Source organism: Myxocyprinus asiaticus, chromosome 24 (genome assembly GCF_019703515.2).
Source record: "Myxocyprinus asiaticus isolate MX2 ecotype Aquarium Trade chromosome 24, UBuf_Myxa_2, whole genome shotgun sequence".
In the NCBI taxonomy this organism is placed as follows: domain Eukaryota; kingdom Metazoa; phylum Chordata; class Actinopteri; order Cypriniformes; family Catostomidae; genus Myxocyprinus; species Myxocyprinus asiaticus.
In genome coordinates this window covers 33,320,517-33,337,031 of record NC_059367.1, presented here as the reverse complement: position 1 = coordinate 33,337,031, position 16,515 = coordinate 33,320,517, and the positions used below count along the sequence as shown (strand labels likewise).

General features: G+C 39.1%; 2 protein-coding genes across 3 annotated transcripts in view; one reads left to right on the top strand and one right to left on the bottom strand.

Moving 5' to 3' along the window:
- The first annotated feature begins 316 nt into the window (after positions 1–316).
- Positions 317–3,564, top strand: LOC127414666 (N-acylglucosamine 2-epimerase-like). Its single transcript, XM_051652864.1, has 7 exons — positions 317–325; positions 516–740; positions 874–955; positions 1,053–1,227; positions 2,030–2,162; positions 2,404–2,491; positions 2,719–3,564. The coding sequence occupies exons 1-7, from the start codon at positions 317–319 to the stop codon at positions 2,793–2,795; spliced, it is 789 nt and encodes a 262-aa protein (XP_051508824.1). The 3' UTR covers positions 2,796–3,564.
- A 1,259-nt stretch (positions 3,565–4,823) lies between these two features.
- Positions 4,824–16,515, bottom strand: part of kdm5c (lysine (K)-specific demethylase 5C) — a 34,586-nt gene continuing 22,894 nt past the window's right edge. For both annotated transcript variants that reach the window (XM_051652805.1, XM_051652806.1), the window contains 6 exons: positions 11,716–11,838; positions 10,759–11,526; positions 9,979–10,030; positions 9,649–9,848; positions 6,083–6,247; positions 4,824–5,679 (listed from right to left, as the gene is read on the bottom strand). In XM_051652805.1, the coding sequence (XP_051508765.1) occupies positions 5,671–5,679; positions 6,083–6,247; positions 9,649–9,848; positions 9,979–10,030; positions 10,759–11,526; positions 11,716–11,838 (1,317 nt within the window). In that variant the 3' untranslated portion in view covers positions 4,824–5,670. The remainder of the gene's footprint in view (positions 5,680–6,082; positions 6,248–9,648; positions 9,849–9,978; positions 10,031–10,758; positions 11,527–11,715; positions 11,839–16,515) is intronic.

Sequence of the window (16,515 nt, the reverse complement as noted above, 5' to 3'; positions counted from 1 at the left end):
CTCCTTGTTCATTGTTGCACACACAGAAACGCAGAAAGATGGACATATGAATTCACATTTTAATTTTATTACACATAGTGTTTTAAATATTTGTAACCCAAGTAATGAACTTAAAAGTAATTACTTTCATTGAAAGTCGGTAACTGTAATCTGATAAGAATTTAAAATGTAATGTTTTACACTACTTTTTGTGGCTAAAAGTAATTAGATTAGTCACTAATTACTTTGTAATCCAATTACACCCAGTACTGGTCACAAAGAACTTAATTTGGGTAAAATTAATGTGACATCATTTGTATAGAATTAACTATCACTAATGTGCCAGGTAGGTTGTACTTTGTCTGAGATTGATCAAAAAGTGACTAGTTTTCATTGACTAAGCTAAAAAGCAAAATACTTTTTCTGTATCTTCACACCTCTGATCTGTATTTCCAATTTAGTTTATATTTTAGTTTCATAAATGATTGCATAGACAGGTATCAGAAAGTGTTTTGTCATGTTGGTGTTCTCCACAGGCAGATGCAGAGAGCATGATGGACCAGTTGGTTCACTGGGTCCATATCGATTCATCTGGTCTTGTTCGTACTCGACTTCCTGGTGATCCTCCTGTCAACAGCATGGCAGTTCCCATGATGCTCCTGTGCCTGTTGGATCAGCTGACAGAGGGTAGAACTGAGTGTGCGGAGAAGTACAAAGAGCTGAGTGACTGGTGTGTGAAACAGATACTACTGCATATACAGGTGAGCAAACAAACACCATGTGTTCATTATATGCTAAGCAAGCATAAATAATTTGATAGAAAGTGATAGAAATTCTGAAGTGGTGATAACGACAAATCATCCATCATACTTTTATACATTTCTTCAATCTCAGAGAGATGGCAAAACCATTTTGGAAAATGACACATTGGATGGAAAGGAACTACCTGGCTGTCAAGGGCGAGTGCAAAACCCTGGTAACTGATCATTACAAAATACAACCGAAGTCATAACTGCATGCCGACACAGATAGAGATTAAACACGATCAGATTCTTTTTGACATCTAACTTTAGGTCATGCTTTGGAAGCTGGCTGGTTTTTGCTGAAGTATGCACATGCAAAAGGAGACGCGCAACTTCAGAAGACCATGGTGGAAAAGTTCATGGAGGTCCCGTTCCACACTGGATGGGACAAAAAACATGGTGGCCTTTTCTACATTCTGGATGTAGATGGACATTGTCCAACTCAGGTTGGATTACATCTATGTTTTATTGTCATTAAGGGTGTTAAATGTTCAAATATTTCTTGGGGGGGCGCTGCCCTTCTGGCCCTGCATGCTGGCAGGCTTTCCCCCGCCTCTCTAGGGCTGGGGAGGGGGACGAGGGGAGGGGAAAAAAGAGGAGAGGGAAAGGGCAAAGCGGAGCGACAGCGAGAGAGAGAGAGAGAGAGGAATAACCTGGTTCGCCGGTGCCCAGATACGCTGTCGCCCGGCCCTCAGCCACTCTCCAACCTCTGGGGGACGACAGCCGCTCCTCCCCAGGCGGACCGGAGAAAGTCCTCTGACCCCTGGTGGATGGAATGCCCCTCTGCATTTTGGCGGCCGGTAGGGAGCCCCTCCGCCCCTGGCAGCGGCTCCACCACTCCAGGCGGCCGGCAGCGCCGACTCCGTCCCCCGGCGGATGGCCGCGGCTGCTCCTTTGGGTTGGCTGGTAGTGGTGAGGACTCCATGACAGCGCATTCCTCCTCCTCCTACCAATGTAACATGGTTAAAATGGGAAAGGAGGCGGCGGGACAGCTGAACAGTCAAAATAATATTTTAATAAGAACTTACACAAAAACATAAACGCACACGGCAGCTGCATGTGGCCTCTTTCTCTCGAAGTGCCGCATTCCGCTGCACTTATCCCTCTCCTCGGCTGATTAGCCCGATTGGGGGCCTGGCGTACGTAGTCATGGCCCGTCCCCACCCTCCTCCTCATCACAAATGTGTATTTGTTCTAGAACTCTTTAGTGGTGACTTGTCTTAATGCATTTCTTTATTGTATGCACCGTTAGAATGGAATATGAAATTATGGTGGCCTCACTGTGAAGCTCTGATTGCATACCTAATGGCCTACAGTCACAGCAGAGAGCCCATGCTAATGGACCGATTCAAGGAGATCTATGACTACACTTTCAGTCATGTATGATGTATTCTGTATTTGAGACACCAAACAATACTTTTATATCACATATACGAAAGTTTCCATTGTTGTTTTTGATGACAGCAGCTGTATGCTTAATGATTTAGTGTTCTGAAATACTTCAAATGTCTATAGCCTTTAGGTTAGGTTTCAGTATTTGTTAACATAAATGTACATAGTTGCAATAAGATGAATGTCACAATATGGTGAGAGCTCTCATATTGTTTATCCTTTGCTTTAGTTTTCTGATAAGAAACATGGCGAGTGGTTTGGATATTTGAGTCGTCAGGGAGAAGTTGTGTTGGACTTCAAGGGAGGTCCCTTCAAAGGTTAGCAGCTACAGAAAAGGGCTTCCACCACCACAAAGCTTCACATTAGCCTTCACATAGTTTGTTGTTGTGTGATCATTCTTAGCCAATTATAATCTGTAAGTCTTCACCAGTCATTCATCAGCCTCCATAAATAATTTATCTTATTTTGATGTATACTTTCTGAAAATACTGTATATTTGATCAGTTTTGAATAATCCGATGCTTACGTTCTAACTTGTGTCTAGGATTCTTCCATGTTCCAAGGTGTCTTTACATGTGTGAGCAGCTTCTGGATGGTCTTCTTCAGGGACAGGTTTCTTGAACTTCACTGCTTATTAATAGTTTAAAGCTGTGAACTCCATAGCCCAGCCTACTGCGTAACAGGACATGTCACTGAAGTCCTTCCATTTAATTGGTCAGCTTGCATAAAATACAATGATTTTAGGATTTAAAATATAATATTTTGTTTAAAAATGTTCATCATTGACCATTTCACCAAACTTCATGTTAGTCAAGATTACAGCTGCTCTGAATGGAATCTGATGAATACTTTCATGAAATTCAAACCCTGTCTGAATAGCACATTTCATTTTCTACTGTTATGATTTGGAATAGATTTTCTTTAAAACTGCAAATATGGGTTAGTTTTTTTTTCTTCATCTAAATCAGTATTGATATTTTTGTACTTTTTAGTGCGATTATTTTAAAAGCAATTAATCAACATTGTGAATTAAAAAGGGACCATGCATGTCTTTTTTAAATAAGCAATTAATCTAGAATGTGAATAGTAAAGGGAATATGTAGTTTTAAGATCAATTGAACTACTAATTTGGCCATTAAACCTTTTGCCACCTGGCTTTCAATTCATTGAACCCTCTATAAAGTTTCAAATGGGTAATCTTGATTCAAACATCAGTGCAGTATATGATAAGCAATAGTCTACAAAGCAAAATGTTTTTACTTTAAACCACTGCTTTTGTCAACCACTGTGCAGCTCTTCTCTTTTCCGAGTGCCTCTTCATTTTTATATCGCTAGCTATGTTACTGTCTAAAACTTATGTAAAGATTAAATGCACATTCAAAACAACTCATTAAACATCTGTAACATGAAACATCTTAGAATTTTTGTGCTTTAATTTTAATGGCTTAGTTTTATCTGTATAAATGTATCAAGCATTGACTTGGGCTTCCATGATCAATGATGAAGACTTATCTTAGTACTACACTTTTGTCATTTCGCAGGTGCTTTATGGAAAGCTGACTATAATGGTCACTCTATAGAGTCAACAGCAAAAACATTAGCTCTACTGTGGAGCAACCAGGGGTGTTCAGCCTCTTTCTCAATGACAATCTGGTACTGAGAATCTCTGCAACTCACAATGCCCCCTGGAATCAAACCTACAACCTTTACGTACACTTACTGAGCACTTTATAAGGAACAACTGTACACCTACTTATTCGATTATATAATCAGCCAATCGTATAATGCAATGTATAAAATCATTTCGATACGGGTCGGGAGCTTTTGAATATTTATGTAACTGCTGATCTTCTGGGATGCTCACTCACTAGAGTTTCTAGAGTTGGAAAAGAGCAGTTCTGCAGATGGAAAAGCCTGGTTGATGAGAGAGGTCAATGGAGAATGGCCAGACTGGTTCGAGCTGATAGAAAGGCTCAGATAACCACTCTGTACAATTGTAGTGAGAAGAGTAGCATCTCAGAATGCACAACACATCGAACCTCGAGGCAGATGGGATACAACAGCAGAAGACCACATCGGGTTCCACTTTTGTCAGCCAAGAACAGAAAGTTGAGCCTGTAGTGTAATGGTGTGGGGAATGTGGCACAATTTGGACCCAATAATACCAATTAATCATTGCTTGAATGCCACAGCCTGAGTATTTTTGCTGACCATGTGCATCCCATCATGGTCACAATTTACTCATCTTCTAATGGCTACTTCCAGCATGATAAATCCAATAGAACCCCTTTGGGATGTGGTAGAATGGGAGATTCGCAGCATGAATGTGCAGCTGACAAATCTGCAGAAATTGTGTGATGCAATTATGTCAACATGGACCAGAATCTCAAAGGAATGTTTCCAACATCTTGTGGAATTCATGCCACGAAGAATTGAGGCTGTTTTGAGAGCAATGGGAAGCACTACCCAGTATTAGTGTAGTGTTCCTAATAGTGTCCAGTATATCAGCCCAGACTGTGAACTGCTGAGCTACCATGTTTAAAATTTGACCCCAATGAAATAGATCAAGGATGTAACCACACCAATGGCTTCCTAAAACAATTCTAAACTTTTATTCTCTAACAAGAGTGAAAAGAAACAAAGGCAACATTGAAATGAAAATGTTTATACACAAACTCACGACAATGCGTGTCTGCAATCGCAATACCAATAATAATAATAATAATAATAATAGAATTATTAGAACCCCAGCGAAAAAATAAGATGGAGATAGTGTTAAAGTGAGGTTTTGCACAGTTCTGTGTAAAGGAAGAGGGGTACAGAGCAGATAGCTTAAAAGAGACAACAGAAGCACTGAAAGAAAATGACAATGAATAAAGCAAAACTCAGAGGAAAAGAGAGGACTATGCAGTAACTTATCTTAGGAAAGTAGCACCAGAACATAAATGCCTTTGTTTATCCATCACACTTTCAAAATATTGTACTAATTTATTCACAATGTAGAGTCTCCCTGAACAAAACACGAGACTCGGTACAAAAGAATACAGGTATTGACTTGGCAGCAATGCCAGTGTCCTGTTAAATGTCCCCTCGCTGCCAGGCCGTCAAATGTGTGTGTATACCTGGACAAGTCGTATTATGCAGCACACGGTATTCGACTGTGAGAAGCACAGTTTGGTACACTTAAACTGTTAAGACAGACAGCTTAACCGCAGGGCAAATCTCATTTTATCCCTCCTCTAAGAGAACAGAGATCCGTGCCCTGCATTTGTGCACAAGTGCACCATTCAGGATTATGGGTGTTAAAAAATGCAAAGAAAAAACACATTGAGGAGTGCAGTTTAGTATGAAGGTGGGGAGCGACCATTTGATGGGTTGAAAAGGACAATTAATTTGTGAGCTTATTAGGTGGGGAGGATGAGCCTAAGTCCTGCATTTGTCTGTCTGTGGTTCTCATCTCATCCACCATTTTCCCCTCCACAGCTTCAGGGCAACATCACAAGATCTGCAAGAGAGAAGAGGGAGTGTTTGTTTCTGATCATAAGCCTTTGATAAAGTTTTCACAAACAAAACATGGTTAAGACAGGGCCGTAGCAACCATTAAACTTTAGATGTTTCCAAGTTCGTCCCCCACCCACTTTCTGGGAATTTTGTTAAGCTTGGCGGCAGAAGTGTGAGAAATTCAAATAAAATTGTAGCGGGCCACATCATACAATTACATTTGGACCAAACAGAAGCTTCTGCCAACAAACACGCAAGAGGTAATCCTACTGTGGCTAGCACTCACTTATCTGTCTTTGAGCAAATCAATTAGGATTACTGGGCAAACATTACATGCAAAGCTGAAACCAAGGTATATCAAAAGTCCCCCCAATTTTTTTTATATGGGTTGAGAGAAGACTGAGTACCTCTGTGTGGATCTGTGGGGGTGTGGGATTGACAGGTCTCGTTTTCTTGCATTCAGAAGCATCTGTGGATTTCGGCTCTCCATCAATTTTCTGGCTCTTCCTCTTCCTCTTGGAGTCCTTTGACTTGTTGCCACGACCTGAGTTTCTTTGCTCCTGCAGTTCAATCTGCCGCACACACAAACACAAAATCAGTCGAGTCTGATTATGGAGGGGCCCATAAAAGGGCAGCAATATACATAGCTGCTTTATTTAGTGATACTGTATACAGAATAACATTTTGTAAAATACATTTTTAATAAAATATATCAATAGATTGATAGATATTCAGATTTACATATATTGCATTACTGTGACATTATACTTGTCCGCTTGTCTGGGACAAGTGGAATTTTAAATGGGCAAGTTAAAGAAAATTTTACTTTCCTGACCGGACTAGTAGCCTGATTAAAATCTCAATAACGAATGTTAGTTCAATAGAGCGGGATTGCGGGGACTGAGCACAATTTTAATTATTCCCAGATGTTTCACTTTCAAAATGCAGGGAATTCCCTCTATCGTGTCGCCAGAATTTTTACTTTGAGTATTTAAATTTGTTGCAATTTTTACTTTAAATTTTTTAGCCAAATAAATACTTTTTATTCTGATGCAGAGCCTCTCAATACTCGTTACCTGCATGAAAAAAAGTTTGTTTCATTATTTGCAAAAAGAGAGCAGTGAGCAGCTAATAAACAGAGCGCAGTGAGTTTGATTGATAGCAGCCAGTGCGAGCACACAGACACTCAGCGCCCTATTATGAAGGACTTCAGCAAATGCCTAAACCAAAATAAGCTTAAATACACTTCCAAACGCACAAATAAGATGCAATTTACCCTAGCTGTGTACAAACTTTAAGGTCTAAATTTATTCACCGCTGTATACAAGCCAGAGTATAGAAGGAACACCGAAACAATGGAGGACTCTTCTAAGATGCTGTGGAATAATGACAGTAGGTGCTGCTTTCAAACTCACATGGTGTGTGCTTATGTCTGCCTGCTGTAAAGAGCGCTCATATCGAGTTCATGATTTCCCAGGATCATCCCGGTTTTTGGCCGTCTGTCCTGGAAAAATAAAATTCCATTCCCAAAATGTCCCAGAATTTGAACATTTTCCTGACGCGTTTACCTATATGAACACTTGTTTATGTGCACAGTTTTCAAGACGACGGATCAAACGTTCTCTGCTAAACCGCTCTCTCTGAATCTTTAAAAAGTCCGATTCATTTGATGAATAGGTTCGTTTGGACGATACATGTATATGAAGCTCTCCTAAACCGTCCTCTTCCTCTAATATGAGGCATTGGGAAATTTGATTCATTTTAGTGAATCGTTTTTTTGCGGAGGATTCATTTACATGAACCGTATTAAAGGACGATTAATTTGAGTTTCACACCGAATACCCTATTTTTTACGTCTACTTGCTACTTATTTGTTGCTGAATAGTTAGTTAAATTCAGCTGTTCACCACTGTTTTCAACTCATTTATTTACATGGGTGTTTACTAGAGGTAGACTGATTTATCAGTTTTACCGATTAATCTGTGCCGATAGTTGCTTTTTGGAACTATCGTTATTGGCAAAAATCTATGGCAGTAGATGCCAATAGTTTTTTCATCATTTCAAAATAAGAGTCCCCGGTGTGTTTCGGGCTTGGTTATACATAAAAGTCCAGCGTTATGCACCAAATCTTAATTTTTCTGGTTATTTTGGTTGAACAATAAACTGTATCTGGGATTTTATTCATTTAGTACTCTTTTGTCTGTGCCGTCATATAAGGAAAGAATAAGAAGTGTTTTTGACATTCTATAATTGACATTCTATGATTTTAACTATCTGCCAATTAATCGGTTATCGGCCTTTCCCACCACTTTAGATATCGTTATCGGCAAAATCCACTATTGGTCGACCTCTAGTGTTAACATTATCTCTTAAAATGCTGTCTCATACTGATAGTTATAGATTTTTTTAATAAAGATAAGAATTCAGTGTAGTTAGGCCCTTTTGTTAATAGCTTGTAGTGTAGTAACCATTTTTAAAAGGATAGCTTCAACTAAGAATTATTTAATATTAATATTAATTTTATTATTATTATTTAATATAATATTATTTTGAATTAATTATATGCTGTTCATGGTAGTTTCCATGGACCATAAGCTTATTTTCAGAATAAAATGCCCTGTCCTTATCCACCAGCGACTAAGCTTTACTTACACTGAACTATCACTTATTGTATTCAATATTACCTGTAAGAGACTCAATTATTAGGCTTTAAAAATAACAACAACATGAACAGGATTTGAATTTGCAGTATTTATTTTTACTTTTTTATTTTTCTTAAGTATTTTTAAAACCAGGTACTTTTTACTTTTACTTTAGTATTTTAATGGATGACTTTTACTTAAGTAATAAATTTGTGTGGTCTCTGTACTTTTACTTAAGTGTGGAAACTGAGTACTTTTTCCACCACTGATTATGCAGGAAATATTAAACATGATAATTTACTGTATCTGTGATTAATAGAATAAATGTATTGGAATATATGGCTAAATACAACAAAACTGGTGACATAGCGAGCCCGTAATCCTATATTACATTCTTCTATATTGTAAATATCAACTGGGTACAAATTTATTTTGCTCAGTCGGAAAAAAATCAGGTCTGAAAGGGTTAAAAATGTGGACAATCCCTTCACATTATGTAATTTCATTTGTGCCTCCGGAAAATGTGTTTAGAAACGTGGGGCTCAAATGTTTTTTTCTCTTTTACATGGGTCAATAAACACTCGACAGCATAAAATGCTTGAGAAAAACATGCATCAGTCCAAACAGCAAGTCAATTCGCACAGGATTAGTATAACCAGGGGTTATTTTTACTGGCCATTTTATGGTAGGTAAAAGCACGCTGTAATTTATACCGGCACAGGAATGCACAGTCTGGGAAAAGTCTGGAAAAATAACTTACATGACTGATTCACACGGGATTAAAATCACTGAGAAGCTCTGTTAATTATTACATTACCCATGTCCCCACATAAAACTAATCCCGTCCAAACAGGGCTATAAATGCCCCATTTTTAAGATGCTTTGTCAAGTTAAAAGTAGTTGACATTTTGTAAATTGTGTCTTAAGACCCTACATACTGGCAGCAAAGTTTCGCCAAGCTGTCAAGAATGCATCCAGTGTGACCGGCTCTCATTCTGAAGCTGCGCTGCTTGTGAGATTTGTTTAGACGCGCTGACTGCCCCTGTTGACGCTGCTTGTAAATACACAAAGTTACATGTACTTCAAGCCTGAAATGCTTCGATGGTAAGAAGTACTTTTATTAAGAAATGTTTGTACATGTCAGGGGGCATGATAAGTGGTGTTAATTTTTTAATGAATTATTCTTTACAGAATAAATCACACTAAATTAGCATGTTAAATTAACAGTCCTACTACTTTGTGTCTTGAACTATTTCAAGAGAATATCAACAACCTAGAGGAATCGTGATAACATATTTTCAATATGTCAACCGGAAAATCCCCTCCCTCACCTCTATGAGTGTGTGCAGGGCATCTTGAGGTGGCTGTGATGATGCCTGTAGGAGCCGGTAAATGGTGTGTGTTTGATCGAGCATGACCTCCAGCAGGTCTCCCTCTAGCTGAAGCTCCTCCAGCTGTGTTCTGGTGGACGGGGTCAGCTCGATCACCGGCCCTTTAAGACATGGCACAAATGACAGAAGAGACTCCAACCCTGACAAGAGAGAACAGCCAAGAGGTAGAAAAAAATACTATATAGAGGTTATAAATAGCAGCAAAGCCATTTTAAACAGCTTGATTCCAACTCACATCAGGAAGGTTGATCAATGACTGAAAGAACTAACCTGTGAAGTCATGAGGGCTTGGCTTCCTTGTGATTCCATTCTTATAGCCAGACTGCACAGGAAGACAAAATTAAGTTTTACATAGGCAAGCAAAACCATTATGCACATACAAAACACTTGGTTTTCTATTTAATAGGCTGCCTGTGTGAATTCGCACTGTTCTAAAACCTAGGAAGCATTTTAAGGCTTCAAAGGTGTGCTGCGACCAGGGTTGGGAGGGTAACTTTTGAAATGTATTCCACTACAGATTACAGAATACATGCTATAAAATGTAATTTGTAACATGTTCCGTTAGATTACACAAGGTCAGTAACGTATTCTAAATACTTTGGATTACTTCTTCAGCACTGGTAGATTTTTTCACTTGTTTTGACTATAAAAACTCTGCCAGTACAGTAAGACAAAATACACATGTTAAAAATACATTCTCTGAAAAACATAAATATCTTATGCAGTGTTGTTTCTAAAACAAGATAAATCAAATTGATCCTTTTACTTCCAAAAATCCACCTTGATTTTAAAAAAATAATTTTGATTCAGATCAAATTGCTAATGAATCATTCAGCCTGATTTGAGAAAACCAGGTTCTCCCTGACCTTATGAGCAGCACATAGTTGTTGCTTATGTAGAGCGTTCCAAATGAGATTGCATTTCAGATAGGATGCTGTCTCAGAGGACAGCTGCCTACCTAGCCAGTAGACAACTAGACAGCTCACTAGGGTCTGGAACAGAGCGGTTGTATTCCTAATTATACAAAACATCACAACTGCACCTCCTTACCTGTGTACCATTTGCAACCTTCTCTTCACTCTTTTTAGGGGAATTTACATCCTCTGTCAGATCGATAACACCATCTTCTGTTTCCTCCGAGTCAGACAGCACAATTACAGTATCGCCATTCCATTTCTTTTTCTGCTCTGGTTCTTCCTCTTTAATACTCTGCATTTCCTCCTTCAATTGAAGCAGTGTCTCTAGCGCCCCCTGCACTTCTGGAGTGTCCAGTGCCTGTTTGGCTCGGCCCTGCCAGTTGATGGCTCTCTCTGTTAAACACTGTAATGCCTCTCCCTCTGGCAGCCGCACAGGTAATCTCTGCAGCGCCACCAGCAGGGCTAGAATAGTTTCCAGTCTTGGCCGACGGGACCTTTGGCATCGTGGGCAGAGGAAACGTGTATTCCAGTCCCACCAGCAGAGGGGTTTGGTTAGCTGCATGTCAGAGGAGCCTAGCAGTGGTGGAAAGGGTACACAGTCTCCGTGGAACCAGTCTTTGCACAAGTGGCACCGGTGAAGCAAGGGGCGGGGTGGGCCACCGCACATGCACACTGATTGGTGAGCGGTAAGGGAAGGGGAGGAACTACCATTTTGCAGTTTGGGGCCGGCTGAATTGAGGGGTGTATCTGTCTCCATGGAGTCACTCCATCTCCTTTCTGTCTTTTTGTCATTCTGATCATCCCTCAATCCTTTTTCCAGGCCAGGTTTAGCTAAATTGACCTGCTGCAAGCGGAGGAGGGCCTCTTTCTCCAGACACTCTCCCTCTTTGAATGCAATCACCTGGTAAAGAGGAAATAAGCCACACAAACATGCCAAACCTTTGATAAAGTTCAATTAGAAAGTGATTGAGAGAAAAAAGGCTCAGAATCTAAAATATCAGAAACAAAATGCAAATATGAAATATGTACACAATGACAAGGACCCGATGAAAAGATTAAACATAAGACAGTTCAGTTTTAACAAACTCACGATAGCTCCTGGGTCTCTGAGGTCCTGAGCAGTAAGGCCTAACACATTGACATCAGAGTCTGACTCTGTGCCCAATGAGTTCTCCTCCCTCTTCTTGCTCTTCTCCACACACGGACACAACACCTGCAAACAAAGAGAAACAAAGAGCCCCTTATAGTCAAATACACATCCTCTTTTGAAAAACAAACAAACAAAGCAATTTCAGTTCTTTGCCCTTTAGCCATTTTTATTAATAGGGCTTGTATAGATAGGATAGGACATAATGGAAATGGGATCTGCAAATGATAAGCCAGACTCAAACACGTATTGACCATTTAAGCACAACATGATATCCATTAATACTGCCTGATTAATTGAATTAAGATTGAAATCGCAATATGGCCTTGCGCAATTACTAAACCTTAAAAGGCTGCATTTTAAAATATAAATAGTCTGCATTCAGCGCTTATGTCAGCACTGTGCAAGCAAGCAGCACCCTCTGGAGGTCTGGATGGCATTATCCATTATAACCGGGGTAGGAAATTAGCTCAGTGGCAGGTGACATGTAGACATCTCAGAGTGACATTTGACAAAAAATGCCATTTTACACAAAAACGCGTGTTTGAAGAAGCACACTTGATTATATTTTGAAGAACAGACGACAGAAAAGCGGAAATGAGTCCCCTATTTTTTCATTCCATGTATATGTATGGAACACAGGACTGACTCCCGCAATTACGATGATTGACAAGTGATAACCATAGCAATTGTGCAGCATCTTACACCTGTGAACAAGACACATGTATGCCACCAGCTTAACCCGTTTTGTATTTGCTATTTTTGAGCAAAGAAATAACGCACCACAGATGTATTATCATCCGGCAATGTTTAGTTAGCTGGCGTTAACAGAATCACCGTCTTTTGTTCACGCAGGCCTAAATGGCTGCTGTTAAAGAGCATGCGTGCTCGTGCTGGACTATAATCAAATAGTCTCTTCAGTAATGTACCTGTTAACCCAAGACCACAGGGCTGATGAGAGAAACTATTGAGTGATAGACTGGAAAAAATTAATGAGAGATGACACACACACCTCTGTAAGTGTGATTTGCACCAGGAGAAGACGGACACATCCAGGGCTGGTTCTAAACATAAAGAGGCCCTAGACAATTTTTATTTTGGAGGCTCCCCTCCCCTCACAAAACATATTTCTGATTTGGAAACTAAAAGAATGCGTTATGTTAGTGCAGTAATGAAAACATCAGTTTCACTTCGGAGTTGTTTACACAGTTAGCCTAACTGATGTTACAATAGGTGTGTTCGACTTAGGGCCTGTGCAGACTAATCGGTGGATAAACTAATGGATTTTCTGCCAGTTCTTGCCATTTTTGCTGTAATATGCATCATGCTTGCCGTGAATGGTCTGTGAATATTCTATAGGCAAGCTGTCTGAGACTTTGTTTTACAAGTACATCAAATAAAACATAAGGGATTGCAAAATAATCAATCCCATACCCATAACACATTTTGATATAATGACCTACTTTTATTACTAGTAATATTCATGTTACGATACATTATAGCCATTTCTAAAACGCCAACACAAAGAATATGCTTTTTTATTTCCTGCTTTTTAATAAACACTAATATAATACATTAAAAAAAATTAATAATTGTTAACATTTATTGTACTGGTTTAAGAATAGACCACTGAAAACAACTTATCCATTAGCCATTAATATGAATATCCTATTAGAGGAATGCATTGCATGGTGTTTCTTTAAGAAAGACGCTGAATTCAGTGTTTGAGTCAAAAGCTCACCATCTTTAAGCTTGTTCTTTGTTAGTCAAGCATCTAGATACTCACAGAATTGCGGGCAAACAGAATAATATCTTGCTTTTAATGCGATCGCCTCTCAGTTTCTGCTGCTCTTGTTTTTTTGTGTGCAGTGGATAAAATTTGGATCTCGACTCGAGCGTGGCTGCACGCACAGCGCAGAGACATTACCTCGACCATGAAAACACGTCCATGACCATGCACTTAAGTTTGAGCACCGGAGATTAGTAGACATCAGACTCATTTTACATGTTATTTGTTGCAACGCTGATAATAGTTGTAGATTTTTCAAGAAATTAAACTTATCACACACCGCCCTAACTGATTACCAAGTACACATCTTTTGGAGGCCCCCTGACAATGCGGAGGCCCTAGGCAATTGCCTAGTCTGCCTATAGCTAGCGCCGGCACTGGACACATCTCTCACGCTCCATTGATCATGTCATTAATATTAACTAGTTGTTCAGTTCGGTTCTGTAAACACTACGTGGACTGTCACTACCTGAATTTTTCGGGAGTTAATTAGATTATAGAATGCGGTTGTCACTCCCGTATTTTATCGAACTGTGTGTGTAGAGAACAGGATTAAACACTAAAAGGTGAACTGACAACCGTATTTAGATGCTGTGTGTATGTGGCATACAAGAAGTTTCTCTTCTATGCCTGTCTACTCTTCCATTTGAATGTTGCAAAATGATCATTATTATAATAATTATAGCTTGGTATTATATGTTATATTTTATATTCTAAAGTAACATTGTTAAAATGATATATTACATATATTATATTATAATTTAAAATGCCATAATTCATATATATATATATATATATATATATATATATATATATATATATATATATATATATATATATATATATATATATATATAATTATACACACACACACACACACACACACACAGAGTACTGTGCAAAAGTCTTAGGCACATAAGATGTTTCACAAAAGCATTTGTCTTAAGATGGTTAAATATATCTTCAGCTTTAGTGTGTCAATAGGGAATATAAATGTTAGACTCCCAATCATTACTTTTGCAAATAGAAAAGATTAGATGTCATGGTCCCTACAGAGCCCCCCACTGAACATCGTGTTAGTCTGAGATTACATAAAGAGAGAGAAGCAATTGAGACAGCCTAAAATAGATAGAAGAACTGTGGTGAATTCTTCAAGGTACTAGGTGTACCTAGAAGAATTGGTGTTGTTTTAAAGGCAAAGGTGGTCACACCGAATATTGGTTTAGCTTTTGTTATGTTTACTGGACTTTGTATGATGTTAATTGATAAATGAAAACTATTTATGTCATTATTTTTGATGACGTCCTCACTATGCAACATTTTTCACAAGTGCCTAAAACTTTTGCACAGTACTGTATATATATATATATATACAGTTGTGCTAAAAAGTTTGCATACCCTGGCAGAAATTGTGAAATTTTGGCATTGATTTTGAAAATATGACTGATCATGCATCATCTTTTAAGGATAGTGATCATATGAAGCCATTTATTATCACAGTTGTTTGGCTCCTTTTTAAAATCATAATGATAACAGAAATCACCCAAATGGACCTGATCAAAAGTTTACATACCCTTGAATGTTTGGCCTTGTTACAGACACACAAGGTGACACACACAAGTTTAAATGGCAATTAAAGGTTAATTTCCCACACCTGTGGCTTTTTAAATTGCAATTAAGTGTCTGTGTATTAATAGTCAATGAGTTTGTTAGCTCTCACGTGGATGCACTGAGCAGGCTAGATACTGAGCCACGGGGAGCAGAAAAGAACTGTCAAAAGACCTGCGTAACAAGGTAATGGAACTTTATAAAGATGGAAAAGCATATAAAAAGATATCCAAAGCCTTGAAAATGCCAGTCAGTACTGTTCAATCACTTATTAAGAAGTGGAAAATTCTGGGATCTCTTGATGACAAGCCAAGGTCAGGTAGACCAAGAAAGATTCCAGCCACAACTGCCAGAAGAATTGTTCGGGATACAAAGAAAAACCCAAAGGTAACCTCTGGAAAAAGACGGTGTGGTTGTTTCAAGGAGCACAATACAACGATACTTGAACAAAAATTAGCTGCATGGTCGAGTTGCCAGAAAGAAGCCTTTACTGCGCCAATGCCACAAAAAAGCCTGGTTACAATATGCCCGACAACACCTTGACACGCCTCACAGCTTCTGGCACACTGTAATTTGGAGTGATGAGACCAAAATAGAGCTTTATGGTCACAACCATAAGCGCTATGTTTGGAGAGGGGTCAACAAGGCCTATAGTGAAAAGAATACCATCCCCACTGTGAAGCATGGTGGTGGCTCACTGATGTTTTGGTGGTGTGTGAGCTCTAAAGGCATGGGGAATCTTGTGAAAATTGATGGCAAGATGAATGCAGCATGTTATCAGAAAATACTGGCAGACAATTTGCATTCTTCTGCACGAAAGCTGCGCATGGGACGCTCTTGAACATTCCAGCACGACAATGACCCTAAGCACAAGGCCAAGTTGACCCTCCAGCGGTTACAGCAGAAAAAGGTGAAGGTTCTGGAGTGGCCATCACAGTCTCCTGACCTTAATATCATCAAGCCACTCTGGGGAGATCTCAAACGTGCAGTTCATGCAAAACGACCAAAGACTTTGCATGACCTGGAGGCATTTTGCCAAGACGAATGGGCAGCTATACCACCTGCAAGAATTTGGGGCCTCATAGACAACTATTACAAAAGACTGCACGCTGTCATTGATGCTAAAGGGGGCAATACACAGTATAAAGAACTAAGGGTATGCAGGCTTTTGAACAGGGGTCATTTCAATTTTTTTCTTTGTTGCCATGTTTTGTTTTATGATTGTGCCATTCTGTTATAACCTACAGTTGAATATGAATCCCATAAGAAATAAAAGAAATGTGTTTTGCCTGCTCACTCATGTTTTCTTTAAAAATTGTACATATATTTCCAATTCTCCAAGGATA

Excerpts from the sequence above, each read along its gene's own strand:
- LOC127414666 (XM_051652864.1), top strand. Across the intron at positions 741-873 it reads AGATACTACTGCATATACAG|AGAGATGGCAAAACCATTTT; the intron begins GTGAGCAAACAA and ends CTTCAATCTCAG. Across the intron at positions 1,228-2,029 it reads GATGGACATTGTCCAACTCA|GTTAGAATGGAATATGAAAT; the intron begins GGTTGGATTACA and ends ATTGTATGCACC.